The following is a 17248-nucleotide window of genomic DNA, read 5'->3' as shown; positions in this document are numbered from 1 at the left end:
ATTGAGAGGGAGATAGAGTGACAGAGATTGATAGAGATAAACACACAGAGATACATAAAATGGGAGAGAGAGATTGATAGAAAGAGAAACAGATTGATATAGAGCAGAAGAGAGAGAGAGAGAGAGAATCACAGAATGAGAAAGGAGGCAGCAGAGGAGGTATGTCCAGACAAAAGAAGCAAAACACATTTCCATACATTCCTGAAAAGGTTACATTTGGGATTATATATATATATAATATCTTACCATCACTGAGTTTGCCACAGAAGGGGCAGGAGAACCTCTGGCCACAGTCCTGCCAGCCCATTGCTGGGCACATGAAGGCTCCACACTCTCCACAGCCCCCCACACACACGCTGACTCACTGCACACCAGCAGGGGGCGCTGATCTCACACACGCACACACGCACACACACACACACACACACACACACACACACACACACACACACACACACACACACACACACACACACACACACACACACACACACACACACACACACACACACACACACACACGCACACACAACACACACACACATCACTGTGAGTGAAAAGAAACACAAACTGAACTCCAAAGAAGTCCTCACCCTAAAAGGAACTGGATTTATGTGGTTTATAACGGTGTAATGCGAAGTCAAATAGCTCTTTTACGTTGGTTGCTAAGGAATGTTGTCGCCTACAAAAGGCCACTTTCATGCACATATCTGTCTTTGCATAAGTCACACACAGGGATATCAACAACACTGAAACTGCTACTGAAAACATGAAATAAACATGCTCCGCTCCGTTCTCTTCACCATTCTATCAGCAGAAATTATTCTCTGTTGCAAATATAAGCTGTTGTTTTGTGTGGTAGAATTGTATTATTGTATATTTGTTATATTGAACTGTTGTGTTGTTCCGTGTTATATTTCCATTTTTATTTATGATTTAATTGTATTTCTGTCATAGGTTGTGTTGTTTATTGTGTATGGTTTGAATTATAATAATTGTAAAATAATTGTAATTCTTTTTAGGTGTGATGGATAGGATGGGTGCTTTTTGGGTTGTGGTTAGGGTTAGGGTGCGTGGTGGTAGGGTGCGTGGTGGTAGGGTCTGGGTTTTTAGGTTGTGTAGGCCAGGGATAGGTATAATTGTTTTTAATATAATGTTACGTTATTTTTCTTCCTATTGAGTGTCGACCCCAGCAGCTGGTACCACTGTAGCAGCTAATTAGGATCTGTAATAAACAATAAACCTGCTGCTTCCATGAGTTAAAATTCAGTAATGGGCAGATCAGATTTAGTATTCTATAGGGTTGAGGAATTGTGCAACCTTCCATCTTTCCTGAACAGTACCACCCAGTACAGCTTCCTGTTCTGTCAAAGCTCTTCCTCTTGTGTGCCTCGTGTCTAAATACAGGACATGAGAAGACCAGTGTTCTTACTACCACCTCGTACCGAGACAAAAGAAAACCTTTAGACAAAGACAGGAAGGAATAGTGATCTTCACGCTGAACAGTGACTTCTGCGTGCTGCGGACATAATCAAAGTGAGTTTATAACAACCGTGATCGAAAGTGAAAGTGAACTTCAGAGCACATTCTAGTGTTACCGAGTGAGAAAATGGCTTCGTCTCAAATATGGACTGAAGAGGACGTGTGTTGTCCCGTGTGCTGTGACATCTATAAAGACCCCGTCCTCCTGTCCTGTAGCCACAGCTTCTGTAAAGTCTGTCTGCAGGAATGCTGGCGAGAGAAAGCAGAAAGGAACTGTCCACTTTGTAGGAGAAGATCTTCAAGGTCAAAACCTCCGTGTAACTTGGTTTTGAAGAACCTGTGTGAGGCCCTGAAGGAAAGACGGCAGACGGCTCCAGCAGGGTCTGGGGTGCTCTGCGGTCTGCACGGCGAGAGGTTCAAGCTCTTCTGTCTGGACCATCAACAGCCCATCTGCTGTGTGTGTCGTGATTCAAAGAAACACAAGAACCACAACTGCTGCCCCATAGATGAAGTTGTAGAGGACCGCAAGGTACAGCAACACCATTACACCAACATTTTTCACATTAACATTAACAGCTTAACAAACAAATTGGATGAAATCAAACAATTATTCATAAATGGTAAGGCAAACATACTGTGCTTCTCAGAAACTAAGCTTGACGATTCTGTAAAAGATCCAGAGATAGAGATTGAGAACTACTCAATAATTAGGAATGATAGGAACAAACATGGAGGTGGTGTCTGTATGTACATACACAAGGACACCAAATTCATCAACAGAAATGACCTGAATCATAAATCAATTGAAACTGTATGGGTGGAAATCCTATTCGAAAGGGCGAAATCCCTACTGGTTGGCACAGTCTACAGGCCGCCAGATCATAGTGAATTTTATGATACACTGGATGGGTGTTTAGCTGGAGTTGAGGATGTAGACAAAATTCTTATTGGAGACTGGAACACGGATATGCAACGAAAAGATGCACCCGTCTTCAAGTCATTCAGTAGGTTTTGTGATCTGCACGGCCTCAGCCAGCTAATCACCCAACCCACACGTGTATGTGAATCAACTCAGACTACCATTGACCTCATTCTGACCTCCGACAAGTCCAAGATCTCCAAGAAAGGGGTTATAGCATGCGGGTTAAGTGATCATTATATGATATTCTGTACCCGCAAAAAACTAAAACAAAAGGCTGGCTGCCACAAAACAGTCACATCTAGAGACCTTAAAACCTACTCTAGCGAGGCCTTTAACCTTGAACTGGAGAGCCTGGACTGGTCAGATGAACTCAATGGTACACTGGTTGAAGAAACATGGCTTGGTTTCAAAACCAAATTCTCAACAATACTAAACGACATGGCCCCCCTAAGAACCACCAGGGTAAAAAATCGCGCTGAGCCGTGGATGCACTCCGAAATACTGGCCGCTATGAAAACCAGAGACAAAAAATGCTCTGAGTTTCGTAAAAATCAGTCAAAGCTTACTAAAAGCACGAGCAGTGAACTCCAAGCCCACGTGACGGAACTCAAACTAGAAAGAAACAGACTAAGAAACGACGTAAACTCCATGATCAAAACTGCAAAAAAGAATTTCATCAATGACAAAACTGAGGAAAACAAAAACAAACCACGTGAACTTTGGAAATTACTCAATAATCAACTAGGATGCAGTAAAAAACTTAAAACCAGATTCTCAAACATAAACATAAAAACGGACAACACGCTCATCACAGACAAGCTGGATGTAGCCAATTACTTAAACATTTTCTTCACAAACATAGCCACAACACTGGTAAACAAACTACCCTCCCACTCAGGGCTTTATGGGGTAGAACACATAGTAGCTTACTACAAAAACCTAGGGGTCCGCAAGGACGACTTCAAGCTGGAAATGGTAACAACAGATGAGGTACTCAATAAACTGAGCGCCCTCCAACCTAACAAGGCCACTGGCCATGACAACATCCCCTCCAAATTCCTCAGAGACTCAGCAGCCGCCATCACCCCAATCATCACACACATAATAAACCTCTCCATAAAACAGGGACACGTCCCCAAGGACTTCAAAATTGCGAGGGTGACCCCTCTGCACAAAAAGGGCAGCAAATTAGACCCAGGCAACTACCGCCCTGTTTCTATTCTCACCTCCATCTCGAAAGTCATGGAAAAAATAGTCTACGAACAGGTCGAAAAGTACCTAGCGGAAAAAAATCTAATCTACGAATTCCAATCTGGCTTCAGAACATCCCACTCCACTGACACATGCCTTCTCTATTTGAATGACCACATCAAACAAGAGGTGGACGCAGGCAAATACTGCGGCATGGTCATGCTGGACCTACAAAAGGCCTTTGACACGGTCAATCACTCCATTCTGATTGACAAGCTAAAAGCAATTGGTTTTGATAGTCTATCAGTGAGCTGGATGCAATCCTACCTTGAGGGGAGGGAACAGATGGTGGAGGTAAACGGTACCCTATCCCCCCCTCTCACAGTGAGCTGTGGTGTTCCACAAGGAAGCATACTAGGACCGCTACTGTTCCTAATTTATGCAAATGACATGTCGTCAGCTTGTGACTGCAACTTGTTCCTGTTTGCGGACGACTCAGCCCTGCTGGTCTCTGACAAGAACAAGTTACAGGTTGAAAAAACCCTCAGCTCGGAACTAGGCAGAATCTGCATATGGCTCGCTGATAACAAACTATCATTACACATGGGCAAAACAGAGTCCATTCTCTTCGGTTCAAATAACAAACTCAGCAAGACCGACGGCTTCTCAGTTACAGTGGGTGACAATATTGTCACAAGGAAAGATGAAATTACCTACCTGGGTTCCATCCTAGAGGCTAATCTCTCCTGTGACAAAATGGCATCCAATGTAATAAAAAAAGTCAACCAACGAACTCGATTCTTGTACCGGATCTCCTCTCTGGTAAACAAGAATACCCTGAAGACTCTGGCAGGAGCACTCATTCAGGGGTACTACGACTATGCTTGCACCTCATGGTACCAAAGCACCTCAAAGGCGCTAAAAACAAAATTACAAACATCTCAAAACAAACTGGTCAGACTACTGCTTGACCTTACTCCTAGAACCCACCTCACCCCTGCCCACTTTGACAACCTAGGATGGCTTAGAGTAGATGACAGAGTACAGCAACTTGCAATGGGCCTGGTCTACAAGATACACTACACGACCAAGGTACCCATGTACATGGCAAAATACTTCCCAAAGGTCAGTGAATACCACGATCACAACACCAGAGGGAGCTCCACAAATCATGTTAAACCCAGATTCGGCTCAAATAAGGGACTAAACACGTTTCGCAATTATGCCACATCAATGTGGAACGCCCTACCCAAAGCTGTAAAGGAATGTGGATCACTACCCACTTTCAAAACCTCTCTCAAGAGACACCTACGGGAGACTGCAATTCAACACTGGCCCCTGTAAATATCCTAACCCAACCCCCTCCAATGTACAGTCATTTACCTAGTATGGTTTTGTCAATAGTCCAATGTACAATTTTGTTTGTTTGTACAGAGTCTCCCCCCCCTCAATGTACAGTTTTGCTTGTTTATACAGTGTGCCCCCCCCCCCCCCCCCCAACCACCTCCAATGTAAATTACCCAGTATGGTTGTCAATATCCCAGTGTACCCAACCCCCCCCACCCAACCTCCTCCAATGTACAGTTTCTACGTCAAATGTATATACTCCCTTTTCTTGACTCCTTCTGTATCACAAACAGTACTGTATTTGCAAATCTGGTATGTCATAAATGTATAGATGTAGCAGTACTGACTATCTGTATGTCATGTATGTCATATATGTCCTGATGAATTGAAAATGGGGGACTCTGGTGGAAACAAGACGAAAGTCTTTCTCTGGTCTGCATCCCCTTAACAATTGTGTGTATTGAGCTGTACTGTATTGTACCCATTCTGCAATCTGTTAATAAAGTTTTCAATCAATCAATCAATCACATACTTATATTATCTACTAATGCTCAGCACTAACATACATGCACCACATGAGACATACCACCAGAGGTCACTATGCAGTTCCTAAACCTAGAACACAATCAACAGCCCTACTAGGCCGTATGGTGAAGGCTGAGAAGTGGCTAGAAAACTATTCTCGTTCCCAGCTTGGCGGACTACACAATTTTCACTCTGGGCTAAATATCTATTGGTGTAGATTTAGGAATAAAAAGTTCTCCATTTACAATCCTGCCTGTTTTGCACAATCATAATTTGAAAGTCGGGACTAGATCTTTCCTCACGAACTTGGTCACAGCGTAGTTTTATTTGATGTAATTGGTGAGAGTTTGGTCACGTATCTTGCGCTAGACCAATAGCAGCTCTCGTTGTGGCCAAGTTACAGACAACAAGAAATTTGTGTAAACAGTAACGTGATGTTAGCATGTCATCCACAAAGTACATCTCGACGAAAATGGACAAAAAACACATTCTAACGTTCGCAAAATAGGTTTCTAAACAATGTTATATGTATATACGCTACTTGCTATAGGCAAGCGATTGGATACAGCTGAGAAACGGGCCACAACGTACATGTTATTAACCATACATTTAAATCATATCCCCTTCTCCCTACACCAACAACACAGCATTGCACACACTGAAAATGTCAAATAAAACTATGCGGTGACCAAGTATCCGTTCGCGAGGAAAGATCTAGTCGCAACTTTAAAATTATGATTGCGCAAAACGGGCAGGATTGTAAATGGAGAACTTTTTATTCCTAAATCTACACCAATATATCTTTCACCCAGAGTGATAATTGCGTAGTCCGCCGAGGTGGGAATGGGATTAAACGATACAGCCTTCACCTTACGCAGTAAATACATTCTGTACATTTTAGACACACACACAGTTACATTTATTTTAGTGGTAGGAATGTCAATAGCCTATACAAATGCAATAGCTGGTACAAGTTTACTTTGTATGTATATATCCAGTGTCTTTGAATCAGGGTAAAATATGTAGTATTATGTATGTATGTTTATGGTATCTCACTGCTTGTGAATTTAGTGAATATTAATATATCCTGCATTATGTAATATATATTGTACTATGTATGATTCCATACCAATAAGAATAATGCTATGTATAGTAATATGTTTGAGAGAAATGATGTTGTCACTTTCTGATTTGAGTACCACTTGGTCGTCTGTAAATTATCTATTGTCATGTTTATATGTTATGTGTTTTACCCCAGGAAAAACATCAGCTAATGGGGATCCTAATAAAATCATAAATCAGCACTTGTAAAATGAATTTTATGATATATTATATAATTTTTACGATATATTATATTGAATAATATAAGTAAAATAGAACATTATATAACAACCTACACTGTGGAGAGTACAGGGTTCTACTTTGATTTTTTCTTTGTTTGGTTGCTCTTCGACACACAGAAACACCTGTTTATCTTTCAAAGTAAAACGCATGTTTCTCCAGAACATATGTTTCATTGCAGGAGGAGCTCCAGGCTGCACTGAGGCTCTTACAGAATAAGCTTGGAACCTTTCATGAAATTAAACAAAAATGTGACCAAGCAGCAGAACACATAAAGGTACCAATATCAAGTTCCAGTGGCAATATGTAGTGTGCAGTGTATAGGTAAGAGTGTAAACAATATGTAGTGTGCATTGTATAGGTAAGAGTGTAAACAATATGTAGTGTGCAGTGTATAGGTAAGAGTGTAAACAATATGTAGTGTGCAGTGTATAGGTAAGAGTGTAAACAATATGTAGTGTGCATTGTATAGGTAAGAGTGTAAACAATATGTAGTGTGCAGTGTATAGGTAAGAGTGTAAACAATATGTAGTGTGCAGTGTATAGGTAAGATTTTAAACAATATGTAGTGTGCAGTGTATAGGTAAGAGTGTAAACAATATGTAGTGTGCAGTGTATAGGTAATAGGGGTGTAACGGTACACAGAAGCCATGGTTCGGTACGTACCTCTGTATTGGGGTCACGGTTCGGTACGAGTTCGGTACAACAGAAAAAATATATATAATAATTATTAATATAATATTTTTTTTCCTTAAAAAATAAAAAAAATTATATTATATTTATGATAATTATTATTATTAAATAGAATAATTTTCTATAGGAAAAGTATGTTTATTTTTTTTTATTTGATCAGCTGTGCCTGTGAGTCCGGCAATGTATGGGGCTGCGGCACTGCAGATTTACCCTACTCGAGTCCGGCGGGGGAGAATGTTGGTGTGTTTGTTGGTGTGTTTCTTTCCATTGGTTTCATTTGGTTAACATTATTGGGCGAACAAGAAAACGAAAGAAAACTGTAAAATTGTAATGACCTTTGTAATTGTAATGCAGCTGTTCCAATGTAAATGTGCCTTTCTCCATGCACTTTCGCCCGCTCTGAAGTCGGACTCGGTGTGCCCGGCCATGCGCGCTGTTCTCGCACAGACCTGCATGTGCGACTGGTGCGTTTGCGCTGAGGCGTATTCTTCGTATGGCTGCACGTACCGCACCGTGACGGCCGGTACCGTAAATTTGCGGGACGAATACACATACCGTTACACCCCTAGTAGGTAATAGTGTAAACAATGCCATTGTTGTTCATTATTGTATGAAGTGAAAAGAGAAACAACTGAATTTGCAACAGTGAGATGTTTTATATCTTCTGCCCATTGTGTGACTGAGGTACATGTTTAACCCCATGTCTCCAGGTCCAGACCCAGTACACAGAGTGGCAGATTATAAAGGAGTTTAAGAAGCTTCAGCAGTTTCTACAAGAGGAAGAGGAGGCCAGGGTAGCTGCACTGAGGAAGGAAGAGAAGCAGAAGAGTCAGATGATGAAGGAGAAGATTAAGGGACTGAGCAGAGCGATTTCAACCCTTTCAGACACAATCAGAGCCATAGAAGAGGAGCTGAGAGCTGAAGACGTCTCCTTCCTGCAGGTCAGGACAGTTCTCTCTAAGTTCATATGGAATGACTGGTTGGGGATGTTTATTAGTGTTTAACTTGAACTTTCTCTACCTCCACAGAACTACAAGACCACTGTGAAAAGGTAAGTTCTCTCCTCTCTCTCTCTCTCTCTCTCTCTCTCTCTCTTCTCCGAAGCCAAACCCAGAGTAGCACTGACTCCTGAATGTTCTTCCAGAACTCAGTATAAGCTGCCAGATCCACAGCTGGTCTCAGGAACGCTGATAGACGAGGCCAAACACCTGGGCAACCTGACCTTCAGAGTCTGGGAGAAGATGAAGGAGAGGGTCAAGTTCAGTCCTGTCATTCTGGACCCAAACACCGCAAGCCCCTGGTCTCTCTGTCTCTTTCTGTCTGATGATCTGACCCCAGGTGTTCTGGGTTCTGAAGGCTTCAGCTCAGGAAGACACACCTGGAAGGTGGAGGTTGGAGACAATCCTGAATGGGAGGTAGGTGTAATTAATGAGTCATTAGCCAGGAAAGGGGAGCTACAAAAATCTGGAATCTGGGCTATATGCAGGGGCGGACCTAGCCCATTTGGCGCCCTAGGCGAGATTCACCACTGCGCTAGATTTTTGGCTCATTTTCCCTTATGTTAGAATTTTTTTTAATGTAAAAATAATGGTTGCAGATATAGAGGGGGGCGCCAAAACTGCACAGAAAAAAAAAATTTTTTTTTTTTTTTTTTTTTTTTTGGCGCCCCCCTCTGGGTGGCGCTCTAGGCGACCGCCTATATCGCCTGTAGGAAGGTCCGCCCCTATATGGCACAGCAGTGGTAAGTACACTAATGGTCGGGGTAAGACCCTCAAAGTGAAGAGGAGGCTGCAGAGGATCACAGTGCAGCTGGACTACGACAGGGGGGAGGTGTCCTTCTACGACCATAAAGACATGACTCACATCTACAGAAACCTTCACTGAGAAACTCTACCCATACTTCTACCCCGATATAAAAACCTGCCAATCAGAGGTGATCGGGAGAAAAGTTATGCTATATTATGAGTTAAAATCATTAGAATTGTGATATCTAACTTATGAATATTGAGTGAGCTTTTAGTCACTGTTTTGTTCGTTGTGATGTTTTCTTGGGAGTACTTCAATGTTTGTGGTTTTATATTTTTATTTTACTTTTTTGTGTGTGTTTGTATTTTTAATGTTTGGACCCCAGGAAGAGTAGTCTCACTTTGGTGTAGAGTAGACTAATGGGGATCCACAATAAAACAAAACAAAAACAAGAAACAATCTCTCTCTGTGTCAGATTCAGATTCAGATTGAGGCATTGATCAGCCTAGCGGCTGGGGGGAAGAGACTTCGTCTGTGACGAGCTTTCCCAGCCTTTGGGAGGGGTCGGCCATGATCTTTCTTGCCCTCTTCAGCGCCCTGGAGTCGTGCAGGGACCCGAGGGAGGGCAGGGGACAGCCGATCACCCTCTCCGTTGTACAAAGTAGTTCTGACTAAGTGTTGGATGTATATAAAGTTTGTGGTGTTTTTGTAGAATATACTATAGTCCAAGTGTTATTGTGTGAGGCATAGCATAGTAGTCTGGATAATATGTGTTCTTGTATTGAAATGTTCGCGTTTGCTGTTGTTAGTATAGTGTGTATAATGTGTCCTTGTAATAAAATGTTTGTGTTTGCTGTGTGTCATGTCCTGTCGTTGCCTTCAAGGTCGAGCTTTTATGCAAAAGACACAAAGACTGTGACAAGATAAAAAAAAATATTCTACAGTGGTAATGGTACATACATTAGACCTCATTCACTAACATTTTGATAAGTATCTTCGTAAATATCTTCTTATGAACTTCATAAGAACAAACTTAAGAAAGATCCCCGCCGGATTCACAAACGCGTGAAAATGTGTTCTTGAAAAGCCAAAGTGTTCTCATCTGCGCTCCCCCAAATGAAGAATAGAAATGCTATAGTGCAATAGAAATATACAATGCACATGTGATTAAACTGGGTAGAAAATATATAAATACTACAGAGTAATAGTGCTCATCAGATGCATGTGCAGAGTTATAGTATGAATATGTACAGTGATACAGGTATAAAGACCCTATAGTAGTAAGTCATATTGTAGAACATGACATTTTAGCCGGACATTTAATTTATTGGTGGGTACAAGGCCACCCCAAAATATCGGCATGGGATGAGAAAACAGGTGAGGTTAACGTGGCGTCAGGAGCGGAGCGCACAGCGGCTAAAGTGAAAAAGAAATGGGCTCATGTGAAATCAGAGTCCAAAGAAATTATCACAAAACACAGGAGAGAGAAGCTGGCCACTGGAGGAGGAACAGGAGAGAGATGCTGGCCACTGGAGGAGGAACAGGAGAGAGAAGCTGACCACTGGAGGAGGAACAGGAGAGAGAAGCTGGAGGAGGAACAGGAGAGAGATGCTGGCCACTGGAGGAGGAACAGGAGAGAGATGCTGGCCACTGGAGGAGGAACAGGAGAGAGAAGCTGGCCACTGGAGGAGGAACAGGAGAGAGAAGCTGGCCACTGGAGAAGGAACAGGAGAGAGAAGCTGGCCACTGGAGGAGGAACAGGAGAGAGAAGCTGGCCACTGGAGGAGGAACAGGAGAGAGAAGCTGGCCACTGGAGGAGGAACAGGAGAGAGAAGCTGGCCACTGGAGGAGGAACAGGAGAGAGAAGCTGGCCACTGGAGGAGGAACAGGAGAGAGAAGCTGGCCACTGGAGGAGGAACAGGAGAGAGAAGCTGGCCACTGGAGGAGGAACAGGAGAGAGATGCTGGCCACTGGAGGAGGAACAGGAGAGAGAAGCTGGCCACTGGAGAAGGAACAGGAGAGAGAAGCTGACCACTGGAGGAGGAACAGGAGAGACAAGCTGGCCACTGGAGGAGAAACAGGAGAGAGATGCTGGCCACTGGAGGAGGAACAGGAGAGAGAAGCTGGCCACTGGAGGAGGAACAGGAGAGAGAAGCTGGCCACTGGAGGAGGAACAGGAGAGAGATGCTGGCCACTGGAGGAGGAACAGGAGAGAGAAGCTGGCCACTGGAGGAGGAACAGGAGAGAGAAGCTGGCCACTGGAGGAGGAACAGGAGAGAGAAGCTGGAGGAGGAACAGGAGAGAGAAGCTGGCCACTGGAGGAGGAACAGGAGAGAGATGCTGGCCACTGGAGGAGGAACAGGAGAGAGAAGCTGGAGGAGGAACAGGAGAGAGAAGCTGGCCACTGGAGGAGGAACAGGAGAGAGATGCTGGCCACTGGAGGAGGAACAGGAGAGAGAAGCTGGAGGAGGAACAGGAGAGAGATGCTGGAGGAGGAACAGGAGAGAGAAGCTGACCACTGGAGGAGGAACAGGAGAGAGAAGCTGACCACTGGAGGAGGAACAGGAGAGAGAAGCTGGCCACTGGAGGAGGAACAGGAGAGAGATGCTGGAGGAGGAACAGGAGAGAGATGCTGGCCACTGGAGGAGGAACAGGAGAGAGAAGCTGGAGGAGGAACAGGAGAGAGATGCTGGCCACTGGAGGAGGAACAGGAGAGAGAAGCTGGCCACTGGAGGAGGAACAGGAGAGAGATGCTGGAGGAGGAACAGGAGAGAGATGCTGGCCACTGGAGGAGGAACAGGAGAGAGAAGCTGGCCACTGGAGGAGGAACAGGAGAGAGATGCTGGCCACTGGAGGAGGAACAGGAGAGAGAAGCTGACCACTGGAGGAGGAACAGCGGGCTCAGGGTTGTCTGAGGTGTGTCAGCTGCTGCGTCCAAACACATCCAGCGTCTTTTCAGCAGTCCGACGCTGCACTCGACAGTGGAAAGAGTCATTGTAGGCCACCTCCTGCTCCGTCTGAGGGTTGGTGAGTGGGGTCATGAACCAGGGGGCCAGCACATATCCACGATATCCTAATGAAACAAGTCCTTAGAAGAATAGAAGCCTACGGTTGCTGGACATATACTCGAGGTGCACACCCACAGAGCCCCCTGGGAAGTGGGGGACCACGTTGAGCAGGTGGTTCTGAGCGATGCAGATGATTTGAGGGTTGATGGAGTGATAGTGCTTTCTGTTGAGATATGGAAACGCATCTGGGGAGGGTGCCTTGATGCACACGTGTCCAGGGTGGACAGTACCTGGACGTGTGGTGTCACAGGGTGTGAGCGTCTGGTCCGGCTCCTCAGTGCTGCTGGCTCCAGGGTGGACAGTACCTGGACGTGTGGTGGCACAGGGTGTGAGCGTCTGGTCCGTCTGATATGCCATATTGTGTGTGTGTGTGTGTGTGTGTGTGTGTGTGTGTGTATGTGTGTGTGTGTGTGTGTGTGTGTGTGTGTGTGTGTGTGTGTGTGTGTGTGTGTGTGTGTGTGTGTGTGTGTGTGTGTGTGTGTGTGTGTGTGTGTGTGTGTGTGTGTGTGTGTGTGTGTGTGTGTGTAATGTACCCCTGTCCTAAGCGACCAGAGAGAGAGATGGAATTGTGGGAGACATCTGTCTGGGCCTCCCCCTCTAATACACTCTCCCACACAGACACCCCCTACCTCAGAAACGACGTTCCCCGCCCCCCCCCCCCCCCCCCCCCCCCCCCGCCCCCCTTTCATGCATTCATGGTGGAACCTGATACCGATCCATTTTGATTTTTAACTCTAGCTGTGTGTAACGGCAATCGACCAGTACGGCTCAATACACACAATTGTTAAGGGGATGCAGACCAGAGAAAGACGTTTGTCTTGTTTACATCAGAGTCCCCCATTTTCAATTCATAGTGACATTTATGACATTACACAACATACATGACATCATGACATTTATGGCATAGGGACATACATGACATACAGGTATATAGTACTGTTACATTTGTAACATATATGATATGCAAATATACAGTACTGTTACCCATAGATCCTGACAGAGTATATACATATGATGGGGAGGAGACTGTACATTAGGAGGGGGTGGGTGGGTGGGAGATAAATATACATACGGTGGGGAGAGAATATATACATACGGTGGGGAGGAGACTGTACATTAGGAGGGGGTGGGTGGGTGGGAGATAAATATACATACGGTGGGGAGAGAATATATACATACGGAGGGGAGGAGACTGTCTATTAGGAAGGGGTTGGGGGGGGTTGGGACATTTACGGTGGCCAGTTTCGAATTGCAGCCTCCCGTAGGTGCTCTTTTAGAGCGGTTTTGAATGTGGGTAGGGATTCACATTCCTTTACAGCTTTGGGTAGGGCGTTCCACATTGATGTGGCATAATTGCGAAACGTGTTTAGTCCCTTGTTTGAGCCGAATCTGGGTTTAACATGATTTGTTGAGCTTCCTCTAGTGTTGTGGTCGTGGTATTCACTGACCTTTGGGAAGTATTTTGACAAGTACATGGGTACCTTAGTCGTATAGTATAGTGTATCTTGTAGACCAGGCCCAGGGTTCTCTCTCTCTGATTTCTAGCTTTAGGGGAGAGTATTGCATGTTCACAAATAATGACTGAACTGTCATGTGGATGTGGGTGGCACAGGTAGAACATTATGTGAATTCTTAAAATGTGTGACATTCCCCTTTAATAGATTGGGGTACATCTTAACAATGTTCACAAATGTCTCTGTTTCTCCCTCATAGCTTCCGTATTACATGTGTATTTACCCTTCGTCACCTCATGATGGCGCTGATGTAATTTGAATAGGCTACTGATTTGCCCATAATGTAGGCTGGTTTTCAAGGATGTGCAAATGATCAAGAGAACTGGGATGGACTGAGGAGCGGTACTCAGGGTTAGTTCGCTGAGCAGCAATGCCCCGCTTCACACATTCACACCTGAGAGCTGTCCAGTACAACCACAGTCTAACACTGTTGACCACTAGGAGCTGCCCAGTACAACCACAGTCTAACACTGTTGACCACTAGGAGCTGCCCAGTACAACCACAGTCTGACACTGTTGACCACTAGGAGCTGCCCAGTACAACCACAGTCTGACACTGTTGACCACTAGGAACTGCCCAGTACAACCACAGTCTGACACTGTTGACCACTAGGGGCTTCCCAGTACAACCACGGTCTGACACTGTTGACCACTAGGAGCTGCCCAGTACAACCACAGTCTGTCACTTGACCACTAGGAGCTGCCCAGCACAACCACAGTTTGACACTGTTGACCACTAGGAGCTGCCCAGTACAACCAGTCTGACATTGTTGACCACTAGGAACTGCCCAGTACAACCACAGTCTGACACTGTTGACCACTAGGAGCTGCCCAGTACAACCAGTCTGACACTGTTGACCACTAGGAGTAGGAACTGCCCAGCACAACCAGTCTGACACGGTTGACCACTAGGAGCTGACCAGCACAACCACAGTTTGACACTGTTGACCACTAGGGGCTGCCCAGTACAACCAGTCTGACACTGTTGACCACTAGGAACTGCCCAGTACAACCACAGTCTGACACTGTTTACCACTAGGAGCTGCCCAGTACAACCAGTCTGACACGGTTGACCACTAGGAGCTGCCCAGTACAACCACAGTCTGTCACTGTTGACCACTAAGAACTGCCCAGTACAACCAGTCTGACACTGTTGACCACTAGGAGCTGCCCAGTACAACCACAGTCTGACACCGTTGACCACTAGGAGCTGCCCAGTACAACCAGTCTGACACTGTTGACCACTAGGAGCTGCCCAGTACAACCACAGTCTGACACTGTTGACCACTAAGAACTGCCCAGTACAACCAGTCTGACACTGTTGACCACTAGGAGCTGTCCAGTACAACCAGTCTGACACTGTTGACCACTAGGAGCTGCCCAGTACAACCACAGTCTGACACTGTTGACCACTAGGATCTGCCCAGTACAACCACAGTCTGACACTGTTGACCACTAGGATCTGCCCAGTACAACCAGTCTGACACTGTTGCAATGAGAGTGCTATTCATTCACTTCTCCACCCAGATTTCTCCTGCCAGTCCATTTTATGGAACCAGCGACCTTTCCGGTCACAAGCCGCTTCACTAACCCTCAGACCACTGCTGCTCCTTTGTGGGATTTTGAACTTTTGAACTCCATTCCACAAAATAAAGAAAATAAAAACAGGCTAGAATGGAATAAATTAGAAGATTGCCCTCAGGAAGAATTCCTTTTGGAAAACACCCAGAGAGAACAAATTAGGAATAGGTATATATGGTGTGTTATCCACCATTCTCTTTATAGAACACAAAGGCAATCACCTCCATTGGGCTATATAGTAACTTCACATGACGGGATTGAAAACATTACTTTGTAGACTTTGTTTTAAGCATTTCAAACATTACAAGACATTAAAAGTCTTAGTAGGGCATCAGACCTACTGGTACCAAAGCACCTCAAAGGCGCTAAAAACAAAATTACAAACATCACAAAACAAACTGGTCAGACTACTGCTTGACCTGAAGCCTAGAACCCACCTCACCCCTGCCCACTTTGACAACCTAGGATGGCTTAGAGTAGACGACAGAGTACAGCAACTTGCAATGGGCCTGGTCTACAAGATACACTACATGACTATGGTACCCATGTACATGTCAAAATACTTCCCAAAGGTCAGTGAATACCACAATCACAACACCAGAGGGAGCTCCACAAATCATGTTAAACCCAGATTCGGCTCAAACAAGGGAGAAAACACGTTTCGCAATTATGCCACATCAATGTGGAACGCCCTACCCACAGCCGTAAAGGAATGTGAATCACTACCCACTTTCAAAACCACTCTCAAAGAGCACCTACGGGAGACTGCAATTCGAAACTGGCCCCTGTAAATGTCCTAACCCAACCCCCTCCAATGTACAGTAAATGTCCTAACCCAATAATACACAAGATCCTCTTCTTGGGACCAAGTAAGGTTTTGTCGATAATCCAATGTACAGATACCCCCCCCACCCCACCTACCCAACCCACCGCACCCACCCACCTCCAATGTACAGTCCCCCACCCCCACCCCATACCCAACCACCTCCAATGTACAGTTTCCCCCCTCCACCCCACCTATACCCAACCTCCTCTAATGTACAGTTTCTTTGTCAAATGTACTCTCTTTTTTAGACTCTTTTTTTGTATCACAAACAGTACTGTATTTGTAAATCTGGTATGTCATAAATGTATAGATGTAGCAGTACTGTCTATCTGTATATATGTCATGTATGTCACATTTATGATGAATTGAAAATGGGGGACCCTGATGTAAACAAGACGAAAGTCTTTCTCTGGTCTGCATCCCCTTAACAATTGTGTGTATTGAGCTGTACTGTACTGTACCCATTCTGCAATCTGTTAATACAATTTCAATCAAAAAATGTCAATCAAAACCTTTCACACACGTCTAAACTTAAGAATTTATCATTTATAATAAATTGGTGTAAATGTTTGTGCGGTTTGTGATAAAGATTTTATGTGTGTGTGTGTGTGTGTGTGTGTGTGTGTGTGTGTGTGTGTGTGTGTGTGTGTGTGTGTGTGTGTGTGTGTGTGTGTGTGTGTGTGTGTGTGTGTGTGTGTGTGTGTGTGTGTGCAGTATGTGTGTGTGTGTCTGTGGTGTGTGCAATTATGCTCGTGCATGCAAATGCATGCGTCATGTGGGTTGGGGACTTGGGGGTAGACCAAGGAGTCGCAATCTGTACCACGTGTTCTATCCTTGTGCGTTCTCGTACGTGTGCGTGCGTGCGCGTATGTCTGAGTGTATGTGCATTTTCTCTCATGCATTGGAACAGTCAGTGACCCTTGTTCTTACTTCCACTCATCAGCCTATGTATCATGTATGATAACTTAGTGGACGCAGACACCAGACATTGATCACAATCATTCGGTCGCCG

The 17248-nt window shown here is 44.8% G+C and overlaps 1 protein-coding gene across 1 annotated transcript; it reads left to right on the top strand.

Annotated features, from left to right (window-relative positions):
- Positions 1-1609: 1609 nt before the first annotated feature.
- LOC311233392 (E3 ubiquitin-protein ligase TRIM35-like) lies at positions 1610-9385 on the top strand (the record flags this gene model as incomplete). Its single annotated transcript, XM_084320366.1, has 5 exons — positions 1610-2011; positions 8212-8442; positions 8530-8552; positions 8646-8916; positions 9269-9385. 5 exons carry the CDS (start codon positions 1610-1612, stop codon positions 9383-9385), a joined length of 1044 nt encoding a protein of 347 aa, XP_084176492.1.
- Between the last annotated feature and the right edge of the window lie 7863 nt (positions 9386-17248).

Source organism: Notolepis coatsorum (genome assembly GCF_963971535.1).
Source record: "Notolepis coatsorum genome assembly, chromosome: 8".
Lineage (NCBI taxonomy): Eukaryota > Metazoa > Chordata > Actinopteri > Aulopiformes > Paralepididae > Notolepis > Notolepis coatsorum.
The sequence above is the reverse complement of the archived record's forward strand: the minus strand, read 5'-3'. Positions and strand labels throughout refer to the sequence as shown.